This window comes from Pleurodeles waltl, chromosome 10, assembly GCF_031143425.1.
Source record: "Pleurodeles waltl isolate 20211129_DDA chromosome 10, aPleWal1.hap1.20221129, whole genome shotgun sequence".
NCBI classification, from domain to species: domain Eukaryota; kingdom Metazoa; phylum Chordata; class Amphibia; order Caudata; family Salamandridae; genus Pleurodeles; species Pleurodeles waltl.
Window position 1 is genome coordinate 1064232551 of NC_090449.1, and position 13377 is coordinate 1064245927.

The 13377-nt window shown below is 48.9% G+C and overlaps 1 protein-coding gene across 2 annotated transcripts in view; it reads right to left on the bottom strand.

Moving 5' to 3' along the window:
* Positions 1-13377, bottom strand: part of OXNAD1 (oxidoreductase NAD binding domain containing 1) — a 97086-nt gene that overhangs the window by 34245 nt on the left and 49464 nt on the right. For both annotated transcript variants that reach the window (XM_069212086.1, XM_069212087.1), the window contains one exon: positions 8069-8175. In XM_069212086.1, the coding sequence (XP_069068187.1) occupies positions 8069-8175 (107 nt within the window). The remainder of the gene's footprint in view (positions 1-8068; positions 8176-13377) is intronic.

Sequence of the window (13377 nt, forward strand, 5' to 3'; positions counted from 1 at the left end):
CTACTTCTAAACGGCTACAGGCTTCCCGGGGAGGTGGGAGGGTACATGTGAATCTGCAGCGACTAATGCCACGAACAGATGTACACTGGGTAAGTGAAATTTTCAGTTCGATGGCATATGTTGCTGCAGATACACATGTGTGGCATAGATTATAAAGCAGTTACCTCCCCTAAAAGCGGTGGTTTAGCCTGTAGGAGTTGAAGTAGTTTGGAATAATGTTCTTAGTACAGCTTGGCCCACTGTAGCTTGTTGTGCATTTAGTACGTCTACACAGTAGTGTTTAGTAAACGTGTGAGGCGTAGACCAGGTTGCAGCCTTACATATTTCGCTCATAGGAATGTTTCCTAGAAAGGCCATTGTAGCACCTTTCTTTCTGGTTGAGTGTGCCTTTGGTGTAATAGGCAATTCTCTTTTGGCTTTAAGATAGCATGTTTGAATGCATCTGACTATCCATCTAGCAATGCCTTGTTTAGAGATTGGATTTCCTATGTGTGGTTTTTGAAAAGCTATGAACAGTTGTTTTGTTTTCCTGATTAGCTTTGTTCTGTCAATGTAATACATTAGTGCTCTTTTGATGTCTAATGTATGTAGTGCCCTTTCAGCCACGGAATTTGGTTGTGGGAAGAACACTGGCAATTCTACTGTTTGATTTAAATGGAATGGTGAGATTACTTTTGGCAGAAATTTTGGATTTGTTCTTAGAACTATTTTATTGTTGTGTATTTGAATAAATGGTTCTTGTATGGTAAATGCCTGTATTTCACTTACTCTTCTGAGGGATGTGATTGCAATGAGAAATGCGACCTTCCAGGTTAGATATTGCATTTCACAGGAATGCATGGGTTCGAAAGGTGGACCCATGAGTCTTGTTAAGACGATGTTAAGATTCCATGAAGGAACTGGTGGTGTTCTTGGTGGTATAATTCTTTTTAGCCCTTCCATGAATGCTTTAATAACTGGTATTCTAAATAGAGACGATGAATGAGTAGTTTGTAGGTAAGCAGATATTGCTGCGAGGTGTATTTTTATAGATGAAAAAGCGAGATTTGCTTTTTGCAAATGTAGTAAGTATCCTACTATGTCTTTAGTAGAGGCATGTAATGGTTGTATTTGATTGGAATGGCAGTAGTAAACAAATCTTTTCCACTTAGATGCATAGCAGTGTCTAGTGGAAGGTTTTCTAGCTTGTTTTATGACCTCCATGCATTCTTGTGTGAGGTCTAAGTGTCCGAATTCTAGGATTTCAGGAGCCAAATTGCCAGATTCAATGATGCTGGGTTTGGATGCCTGATCTGTTGTTTGTGTTGTGTTAACAGATCTGGCCTGTTGGGTAGTTTGACATGCGGTACTAGTGAAAGGTCTAGTAGAGTTGTATACCAAGGTTGTCTTGCCCATGTGGGTGCTATCAGTATGAGTTTGAGTTGGTTTTGACTCAACTTGTTTACTAGATATGGAAGGAGAGGGAGAGGGGGAAAAGTGTACGCAAATATCCCTGACCAACTCATCCACAGAGCATTGCCTTGTGATTCGCGGTGTGGGTACCTGGATGCGAAGTTTTGGCATTTTGAGTTTTCTTTTGTTGCGAACAAATCTATCTGGGGTGTTCCCCAAATTTGAAAGTACTTGTTCAGAACTTGGGGGTGAATTTCCCATTCGTGGACTTGTTGGTGGTCTCGCGAAAGGTTGTCTGCTAGTTGGTTTTGTATTCCTGGAATAAATTGTGCTATTAGGCGAATGTTGTTGTGAATCGCCCACTGCCAAATTCTTTGTGTTAGGAGGCACAATTGTGTTGAGTGTGTTCCTCCTTGTTTGTTTAAATAATACATTGTTGTCATGTTGTCTGTTTTGACAAGAATGTATTTGTGTGTTATTATGGGTTGGAAGGCTTTTAACGCTAGAAATACTGCTAACAGTTCTAGGTAATTGATATGAAATTTTGTTTCGTGTATATCCCATTGTCCTTGAATGCTGTGGTGATTGAGGTGTGCTCCCCACCCTGTCATGGAAGCATCTGTTATAACGTATTGAGGCACTGGGTCCTGAAATGTCCGCCCTTTGTTTAAATTTTTGCTGTTCCACCATAGAAGCGAGAGGTATGTTTGGCGGTCTACCAACACCAGATTTTGAAGTTGACCCTGTGCCTGTGACCATTGTGATGCTAGACACTGTTGTAAGGGTCGCATGTGTAGTCTTGCGTTTGGGACAATGGCTATGCATGATGACATCATGCCTAGAAGTTTTAGCACATGTTTTGCTTGTATCTTTTGGTTTGGAAACATAGCACTTATTACCTTGTGGAATGCCTGCACTCTTTGTGGACTTGGAGTGGCAATTCCTTTTGATGTGTTGATGGTTGCTCCTAGATATTGTTGTGTTTGACACGGTTCTAGGTGTGATTTTGTATAGTTGATGGAAAACCCCAGTTTGTGAAGGGTTTGTATGACAAATGTGGTGTCGTTTGCGCATTTTTTTACTGTGTTGGTCTTGATTAGCCAATCGTCTAGGTAAGGGAACACATGTATCTGTTGTCTCCTGATGTGTGCTGCTACTACTGCTAGACATTTTGTGAACACTCTTGGTGCAGTTGTTATTCCGAATGGCAACACCTTGAATTGGTAATGTATTCCTTTGAATACGAACCGTAGGTACTTTCTGTGAGAAGGGTGTATTGGTATATGAAAGTACGCATCCTTTAGGTCTAATGTGGTCATGTAATCTTGCTGTTTGAGCAGTGGAATGATGTCTTGTAGTGTGACCATGTGAAAATGGTCCGATATGATGTAGGTATTTAGTGTCCTGAGATCTAATATTGGTCTTAATGTTTTGTCTTTTTTTGGAATTAGAAAGTACAGGGAGTAAACTCCTGTGTTTTTTTGTTGTACTGGTACTAACTCTATTGCATCCTTTTGCAGTAGTGCTTGAACTTCTAGTCCTAAAAGTTCTAAATGTTGTGGTGACATTTTGCGTGTTTTGGGGGGGATGTTTGGTGGGAAGTTGTGGAATTCTATGCAATAGCCATGTTGGATTATTGCTAATACCCAATTGTCTGTTGTAATCTGTTGCCAAGATTGGTAGAATTGGCTTAGTCTTCCCCCCACTGGTGTTGAGTGAAGGGGTTGCGTGACTTGAAAGTCACTGTTTAGGTGGAGGTGTTTTTGGAGTCTGGAATCTTCCCCTACTCCTTGGGAATTGACCCCCCCGATATCCCCTGAAACCTCCCCTTTGGAAGGAACCCTGATATGGTGTGGTTCTTGTTTGTTGGCTGGTGGTGTCTGTGGGTTGGCCACGAAACCCCCCTCTAAATGGAGTTTTTCTGAAAGAGCCTCTGCTCTGCGGGGAGTAGAGTGCGCCCATGGCCTTGGCCGTGTCTGTGTCCTTTTTAAGTTTTTCAATGGCTGTATCCACTTCAGAGCCAAAAAGTTGTTTCTCGTTGAAGGGCATATTAAGGACAGCCTGCTGGATTTCAGGTTTGAAGCCAGCCTGAAGTGCGTAGCCAAGCGTGTCTCCTTATGGTGACAGCAGTGTTGACTGTTCTTGCTGCAGTATCGGCTGCGTCTAGTGAAGAGCGGATTTGATTGTTTGAGATCGTTTGTCCCTCTTCCACTATTTGCTGCGCCCTTTTTTGGTATTCCTGGGGAAGATGGTCTACGAGAAGTTGCATCTCGTCCCAGTGTGCTCGGTCATATCTGGCCAGCAGCGCTTGTGAATTTGCGATGCGCCACTGGTTGGCTGCCTGTGATGCTACTCTTTTCCCTGCCGCATCAAATTTTCGGCTTTCTTTGTCCGGAGGTGGGGCGTCGCCAGATGTATGTGAATTTGCTCTCTTGCGAGCTGCCCCTACTACCACGGAGTCAGGTGGTAACTGCGAAGTAATAAACACTGGGTCTGTGGGTGGTGGTTTGTATTTCTTATCCACCCTTGGGGTGATGGCTCTTGATTTTACGGGCTCTTCAAAAATTTGTTTTGCGTGCCGTAACATCCCTGGTAGCATTGGGAGACATTGATATTGGCTGTGTGTAGCCGAGAGGGTGTTAAATAAAAAATCATCCTCTATAGGATCGGAATGCAGTTGGACATTGTGGAATTCTGCTGCCCTAGCCACCAGTTGCGAGTATGAGGTACTGTCCTCTGGCGGTGACGGCTTTGTGGGGTATGACTCGGGATCATTGTCCGGCACTAGGGTGTCATACAGGTCCCAAGCGTCTTGATCCTGATCGTCATGACTTATGGTAGTTTGCGCTGGTGAGTGCATTTGTGGCGGTGTTTGTGCCGGCGATGCCTGTGGTGGAGAGGGCGGAGGCGTGACTTTTTTAACCACTTTGACTTGTGGTTGTGCGTCATCCTTTGGAAGTTCGATCCTTCTTTTCCTCATGATTGGGGGAAGGGTTGATATCTTCCCTGTGTCGTGCTGGATGTACAGTCTCTTTTGTGTGTAGTCCGATTCTACACTTTGGAGCTCTTGTCCAAATCTGTGCATTTGGCCACTTATTCCTTGTTCCTCTGAGTAGGATGAAGGTGTGGTATTTTTCGGCGCCGAGAGAGAATCTTTTTTCGGTTTCGGCACCAACAGAATTTTTTTTCCTTTCGGCATGGATTCTCGGTGCCGATGTTTTTCGGTGCCGGTATCTTGTTTTTGTCTCTCGGAGCCGCTTTCTCGGCTCCGAGGTTGCTCCATGGCGGTCCCTCGACCGGAGTCGGTTGTCTTCGCTATGGGCGTGCCCTTTTTCGGCGCCTTCGACGGGTCGCCTGTTTTATGGGTCGAGCCATGGCCTGTTGGCAGTGGCGTCCCCTGGGCTTTCGGTTTGTCGATGGATTTACTTTTCGACGTCATACTCACAGTTTGTTGCTGTTGTTCGACGTCGGAGTCTCCGGATTCTGATTCCGGAACCGAGAATGTTTCCTCTTCCTCGTCGAAACGTTGTTTTGTCGACGTGGACGCCATTTGTTGACGCCTGGCTCTTCGGTCCCGGAGTGTTTTTCTGGACCGGAAGGCTCGACAGGCTTCACAGGTATCCTCCTTGTGCTCGGGGGACAAGCACAAGTTACAGACCAAGTGCTGATCTGTATAAGGATACTTACTGTGACATTTTGGGCAGAAACGAAACGGGGTCCGTTCCATCGGCTTCGATGTCGCACGCGGTCGGGCCGACCAGGCCCCGGTGGGGGATCGAAACTACCCCAAAGTCTTCCGATGATCGGTGTCGATGTACCTAACTATCCCGATACCGAACGGAACAATACCGACGCTTTCTTCCGAGATTATGACTAACTTTCCGAACCGAAACACGGAGCGAAAAGGAATACGTCCGAACCCGACAGCGGAAAAAAACAATCTAAGATGGAGTCGACGCCCATGCGCAATGGAGCCGAGGAGGGAGGAGTCCTTCGGTCCCGTGACCAAAAAGACTTCTTCGAAGAAAAACAACTTGTAATACTCCGAGCCCAACACCAGGCAGCGGACTGTGCCACACATGTGTATCTGCAGCAACATATGCCATCGAACACTCTGTTTCCGCCCACCGGCCCAGCGGGGATGTCCTAATGGGCACCACAGGAGTGCAGGCGCATTGGCGGCCGCACAGCGGTTACAACTTGGCGGGCGGCAACTGCCGCCCGCCAATGTTGTAATGACCCCCTCGATGCGGAGCCATGGTCTGAGAAGAAAGGCTGTATTAATGGCACAAGTTGCTCTGTGTACGGCATTGGGGGAACAACAAATGTTGCTATTCCATGTGGTCTGGCCTTCAGACACCAATTCCACCCCCTTTCTAAATTCCTCTGGAAGGTTCTTTACAAGCTCTTGTATCTCTTCCCACTGGGACCTGTCTTAGTGGGAGAGAAGCCCGACAGGGTTGGCTATACACCAGTGGTTAAATGCCCTTATGGCCACCCTCTTACCTATTGCTTCTATCTACCCTTCAGGTAGCAGAACTTCACCTGTAGCCTAAGCAGTGGTCCATTTGCAGGCGGTACGAACCACTAGGGAATCGTGGAACCTGGCCCTTGATGTAAATAGGGTCACTGGATGAGGGCTTGTACTTCTTCTCTACCCTGGGTGTTACTACCCTCACCTTTATGGGCTCTTTTAAGGTTTCAGGGGAGTATTTAAACATGCCCTTGAGTATCAGGAGGAACTGCATCAACCACTCAGAGTTGAGAGCATCTCTTGCTCGCTGACAACATGCACATCTACCTTGTGGAAGGCGGCAACTCCTAGATGACCTACGGGTGGGCCGTGGTAACATCGGGTGGGGATGCCAAGAATGGATCGTGCTCCAGTTCTGGGTGGACATTGTGGTTGTTTGTGGGTCCCGGATCTATGGGCTGGTCATAAGGATCCATAGGGTTGTAGGTACTTTCGGGATCGGAAACAAAGCAAGGGGGCCCCTCAGGAGCTATTAATTGAGGGGGTGGTGTATATATGTGAGCGTGGCAGTGGAGGAGGTGGGTCCCGGAGGCAGAACACAGCGGTGAGGGTTAGTACCCTTGTCACTAAGTAACATCAGTGCTGGTTCCAAGGGGGCATTTGTGATCGATTCCTCCCTAAAGGCAAGCCTCCTTGTGTAATGCAGAATCTCTGTTAGCTTCAGTGGAGGACGAAGAGGCGCTTATGACTGTCATCAAGCTCCTCTTGGAGCCTTTGAAGGATAAGCAATTAGGATTCCTCGGATCGAGGCTGTCGACAATGGTTTTGACATGAACAGGACCTTCAGCCTTGAGGGTTTTGGTACAGACTTCCATGGTGCCTTTGGTACCAGTTTTGAAAGCACGTCAGGCTGTTCAGCACCCTTCGGCCACTGAGGGCTTGACCACTGGTGAGGGTCGACACCATGGGTGGATCTTTTTTCAGTTTTAACTCCTTCTCTTGGTGCCGACTGGAGCCTGAAGGCAGTTGAGGCCCCCAAGGCAGCAGTCTCTTTTGTCCCTGCGGTGCTCTAAGTCTGCATGAGATCTCTTGATTGAGCGTCAGAATAAAGTGATGTGCTTACAATGCTGCGTGTGGTCTTTGTTTGAGGGTTGTTGTTCTTCACTGCTGCCTCGACGTCCTCCTTCTCCTCGCGCTCGAAGGCTCTCGATGAGCCGTCTTTGGACAGGATGTGGCCTGGGTTGTGGGAATTTCAAAAGGTCCAAGATAGACTTAGTCAACGCCAAAGGGATCCTTTTTTCCAAGATGGTAAGGATCTCAGAGGATTACTCTGGGTGCATTTTGCAGTGCCACCAATGTCTCTCCCTCAAGTGTTGAAGCTCAATGTGGGGCACGTTGTTCCTCCGAAGGAAGGGCAGGCCCTAATGTCCAGGATCTGGAGCACTGCTCATCGTTCCTCAGAGGGGGACCACTGAAGAAATGTGACAGAAGTCACTGAAACAGACTGCTTCTTCTGAATAGCTTGTGTTGAATTTGACCATGGTGCCCAGAGGAATGTATGCAACACACTAAAAAAACTCAGCATTGAGCACGTCCCAAACTCAATTGTGGAAAAAATAAATAAATCGAACTTGGAGCCAGTGTTCATTCATATTTTCCACTAAGGGAGGAGTCCCGTGACTCGAAAAACTACCTGCAAACATCAGAGAACAACAAAACATGGCAGGAGTATGCAGAGCATGTGTATCTACAGCCACAAACATATATATTTTGTTTTAATTACTCCGTGGTCCACGGCGTGTGCAGGACGATTCACTTCTTAAGACTACTGATGAAGAATGGATGGAGAAGCTTTATTACAGTGGAAAAGGGCGACATTTCACATTAAATTCTCGCTCCCATTGGGACCAGGGTAACACTTAGAAGCTTGGGAAACAAGCAGCCTGACAAGTACACAATGTAGATAGAGTGTGGGAAAGTGGAAGCACTTTTCGTTTGGAGCTAGTGTGTTGACATCGTACACCGCCATTTCCAGTACTGGCATCCTAACGGTGGTCAGTGACGGTAGAACAGAAAACATAACTTTGTTCACAGAGAATAACACACTGATCATGCTCGCCTTGCATAGAAGCATCTGCTGGGATTTGTGCCTTCACATCTTTCTGTTAATATCCACCCGCAAACAGTACAGACCCATCTTACCACTGCCCAGCCTTGAAGGTGAAATCCCTGTTGGCGACAGCCAGACGAATGCTCTTCACCATCTCTGATTCAGAACTCACCCCACAGACTCTGGCCGGGGAAATAATCTGCAATGAAAGAGGAAAGTATTGCTGTAAAGACAGAAGATGGGTCAGCAGCATGAATCAGCACCTAACCCTCCCGGAACATGTGCCCGACAAGGGCCTGCTTCGTCTCCTCCATGCAAGGAAGAGGAAATGGATGTCATGGACATTTAGTGCAAGGCAGGGGAAGCTCTACTTAAATGAAATCCGTGCCCATAAAGGATAAAGAAGGTCCCATGAAGCCCTACAATGTCAGCAAATAGTACATCTTCTCATGTAGGCTGGAAGGTCCTTCGTGCACATGGACACACCTAATATGCAGGCAAGCACACGTGCTAATTTGTAGACAACATAATGGTTCACTCAATACCCTCTCTTGACGTTGACAAAGGGACCCAAGAACTTCCTAACAGATGGCTGCTTCTCTTGACTTGCAAATCATCAGTTGAGCGAGGGGTGTGCACATCAAAGGAACATAGGTGCCAGTATTCTAAAAGTACAGGAACTATCCACAAAACATGAAAGTCAGATTCAAAATGCAGAACTGCATCACTTGCTGGCTGGATGCAACTCTGAGGCCAAAGTGATAATGCTGGCCACTGGACAGCCCCAAGAAAGCAGAGATGGTGGTGGCTAGCCAATACTTGTTATGAGTGGCATCCTTAAACAGAGAATGGGGGAAATGTGGGTCAGGAAGCCACCGTGGCAATGTGAAAGCATGTACCCGCTTTGTTTGTTGTCTTGTTTTCACGTTTGACTAAAATCGAATAAAGAAATGTCAAAAAAAGGAAGCTTCAGCTGCTGGACACATGGCTTTCTAAACTTCCAGTTGCAGAAATAGGATACTCTCATCAACTACGGAAAATACTTCACACATCCAACGCCTGTTCAGCCTTCATGGCCTGGTAAACCTATTATCTCACTGAGCTTAAGTAGATTTTCAGAATGTTCAGCCTTGTCTCAGCGTTCAGTGCCTCCTGCTTGTGTAAAATGCAGCTGTGGGACTTTGCACCATGCGATACTCCCACTGGCAAGCACGAGGATTTGCTTAGACTGTGCAGTAAGTTTGCCAGAGTGTGATTGAAGATTTGTGAGCTCTGAATTTGAATCTTCTCAGTTCCACCCCCAATGCAGGACATTTGCTGAACCCAGTTTTTTCAAACATAATAAGCCTTTGTTCTCTTCCCTTGGTACCTCTCATCTGGTCAGGTCAGCTGGCTGTTCCTTTTGCAGTACCTACCCCATCGGGCTTTGCTACGGAGAGGAATAAACCTCGGACTAAAGCTAGGACCTGGTCAAAGCTGGACATCGGCTCCCGGAACAGTCAGCTGAGGAGATCGAACCCTAACGTAGAGAGAGTTATCAAGGTCGATCAGCCTCGAACGGATGAGTGGCTGCGCACCTCCTTAGATCACGTCCTGCCCTTAAAAATCCGTCGCTCCGCCAGGCTTCATCCTCCAGCCCCATGGTATACGAGGAACTACAGGCCATGAAAAAGAGCTGTAATAGGTTGGAGAGGGGCTGGAGGCTTGGCTATGGTGACACTGCCAAGCTCAAAATATAAAACTGACACCAAAGAACTACTACGGCCAATGTAGACTGGTCCGCACCACCTTCTTCTCTCAGACTACCCTGGCTCAGAACTGTCCTAGGACGCTCTTTGGAATAGTCCGAGCTTTCTGATCCTGGCCGGACTGCCCCAGCAGCTTCACTACCCCTGGTTCAACGCGAGGACTTGGCGTCTTCGTTTGTGAGCGAAGTGCAGGATATTCGGCAATCTTTGCTGAGAGGAAGTGGAGACCCTTCTCAGACAGATATCGATCCGTCGCACCTGGATTGGACACTTCGGTCTTGGTCAAGCTTCCTCCTTCTCGCCATACTCTGGTCTCATGGGAAGCTCTGGACCGGTCTATATTTGTGTCTTTGGCGCAAGTTATAAGATCAGGTTCCCCAACATACCTCCTTCCACCTGATAAGCTCTGCCTCCTAGATCCAGACATCCTGCTTCCCTTGTAAAACTCCTTAATCGTTCTCTGCAGGAGGGCTCTATTCCCCAGGCGTGGAAGCATGACATGGTTCTTCCTCTTCTGAAGAAGCCTAACCTAGATCCTGACAGCTGCTCTAATTACAGACCTATCTGCCTGCTCCCTATCATGTCTAAAGTTCAAGAAAAGCATTCCTGTAGACAACGTTCTGCTTGTATGGCTTCTCAAATTGTTTTACAAGACTCCTAATCAGGGTGCAAGGCGCGACACAGGACTGAGTCCGCCCTTTTGGGAGTCACAGAACATCTTAGGCAGCTCCTACTTAAGGGTGAAACTGCAGCACTGATCTTAGTCGATATCAGCGCCGCCCTACGATACCGTGTCCCATGACATGCTTATAGGGAGAATGCCGCAACGGGGGATCCAGGGGAAAGTCTCGGCCTGGATAGCTTCCTTCCTGTGTGTTGTACCTTTCAGGTTTCCTCAGGCAGAGTTTCATCCATGTGTCATTCTGTGACTCCAGGAGTTCCTCAGGGATCAGTTCTAAGCCCTGCTGATTTCAATATCTACGCGCGCCCCCTGGCAGAGCTAGTAGAGTGCTGTAGACTTACTCTTTTTTTCTACGCCGATGATATACAAATCATCCTTTCATTATCATCCGCTCAGGACCACAGATCTGCTTCTCTGAACTCCTGACTGGTTCAGGTGGCCTCCTGGATGAATAACAATTCACTGAAACTGAATGGCGACAAAACGGAGGTGCTGATCCTTGGAAAAAACCCAAGCCTCTGGGGGCCACAGCTATACCCAGCGGTGCTGAGGGAGCTCCCTACCCCACTTCCAAAGTCAAGAACTTAGTTTTCCTGATGAATAATACGTTCTCCATGAAGCCAGAGGTGGCAAAGGTATGTGGAATCTGCTTTGCCACTCGGAAATGGTTACGGAAATAAATCTGGATGCTTCCTACATCTGCCCAAAGAACTGCCACCCAGGCACTTATCCAATCTCGCCGGGGCTATTGCAACATCTCATACGTGGGGGATGATAAAGCCTCCATGAGACGCCTGCACGTGGTGCAGAATGCGGCTGCAAGGCTGATCTGACGACTGCCAAAAAACGCCTCAGCTACTCCTCTCCGCCGTCAGCGGCACTGGTTAGAGGTGGAAAAACTAGTCCATTTAACAGCTCTGAGCTATGTCTCCAAAGCTGGGACAGGCATCGCCCCCACCATATTAATGGTCTGATAAAAACGTATCAACCTACTCGCTATCTGCGCTCAAGTAACCTCCCCCTGTGCTCTAGCTCGAAGATTATACTAACTCACATGGGAGGTTGTTCTTGTTCGTTCATGGGCCCCACGTTTTGGTACTCTCTGCCAGAACACCGGAAACCTTGCACCTTGCTCTCAACTTTTTTCAGACAAATGAAGATGTGGCTGTTTTGAATCATCTGAGCCAGAAATACTTACCCGTTACAAAAAGCGTAGTGAAACCCCGAGTGGGTAGTGGTATGCGCTATATATACATTTAACTAAGTTTGCAGTGTTGAGCTGTGTCTGCAGTCTCTGCAGTAAGCTGGCATCACACGACTGTGCCCCCAGACTATATAGTAAACTGGTAGGGCTAGCCTGTGCTCCCAGACTCTGCACTAGACTGGCAGTACAGGACTATGGAGTAAATTGGCAGCGCTGGGCTGTGCCCACTCTGAAGAAAATCGGCAGTACAGGACTAAGTCACCGGACTCTGCAGTTAGATGGCAGCCCTGGGCTGTGTCTGCAGATTCTACAGTAAACTGGCAGCACCCACAGACTCCGCAGTAACTAGCAAGGCTGGGCTATGCCCACCAATTCTGCAATAAACTGCAAGGCAAAGCTGCGCCCACAGACTCTGCAGTAACTAGCAGGGCTGGGCTATACCCACCAAATCTGCAATAAACTGCAAGGTAAAGCTGCGCCCCCAGACTCTGCCGTAAACCGGACGGGCCGAGACCCCAGACTCTGCCGTAAACCGGCAGGGCCGAGACCCCAGACTCTGCCGTAAACCGGCAGGGCCCAGACCCCAGACTCTGCCGTAAACCGGCAGGGCCCAGACCCCAGACTCTGCCGTAAACCTGTAGGGCCCAGACTCTGCAGTAACCCTGTAGGGCCCAGACCCCAGACTCTGCAGTAACCCTGTAGGGCCCAGACCCCAGACTCTGCAGTAACCCTGTAGGGCCGAGCCTCCAGACCCTGCAGTAAACTGGCAGGGCCGAGACCCCAGACTCTGCCGTAACCCGGCAGGGCCGAGACCCCAGACTCTGCCGTAAACCGGCAGGGCCCAGACCCCAGACTCTGCCGTAAACCGGCAGGGCCCAGACCCCAGACTCTGCCGTAACCCTGTAGGGCCCAGACTCTGCAGTAACCCTGTAGGGCCCAGACCCCAGACTCTGCAGTAACCCTGTAGGGCCCAGACCCCAGACTCTGCAGTAACCCTGTAGGGCCCAGACCCCAGACTCTGCAGTAACCCTGTAGGGCCCAGACCCCAGACTCTGCAGTAACCCTGTAGGGCCCAGACCCCAGACTCTGCAGTAACCCTGTAGGGCCCAGACCCCAGACTCTGCAGTAACCCGGTAGGGCCGAGACCCCAGACTCTGCAGTAACCCGGTAGGGCCGAGACCCCAGACTCTGCAGTAACCCAGCAGGGCCGAGACCCCAGACTCTGCAGTAACCCAGCAGGGCCGAGACCCCAGTCTCTGAAGTAACCATGTAGGGCCCAGACCCCAGACTCTGCAGTAACCCTGTAGGGCCCAGACCCCAGACTCTGCAGTAACCCTGTAGGGCCCAGACCCCAGACTCTGCAGTAACCCTGTAGGGCCCAGACCCCAGACTCTGCAGTAACCCTGTAGGGCCCAGACCCCAGACTCTGCAGTAACCCTGTAGGGCCCAGACCCCAGACTCTGCAGTAACCCTGTAGGGCCCAGACCCCAGACTCTGCAGTAACCTGGTAGGGCCGAGCCTCCAGACCCTGCAGTAAACTGGCAGGGCCGAGACCCCAGACCCTGCAGTAAACTGGTAGGGCTGAGACCCCAGACTCTGCAGTAAACTGGTAGGGCTGAGACCCCAGACTCTGCAGTAACCCAGCAGGGCTGAGCCCCCAGTCTCTGAAGTAACCCGGCAGGGCTGAGCTATGCCCTGAGACTCTGCCCACCAATTCTGCAATAAACTGCAAGGCAAAGCTGCGCCCACAGACTCTGCAGTAACTAG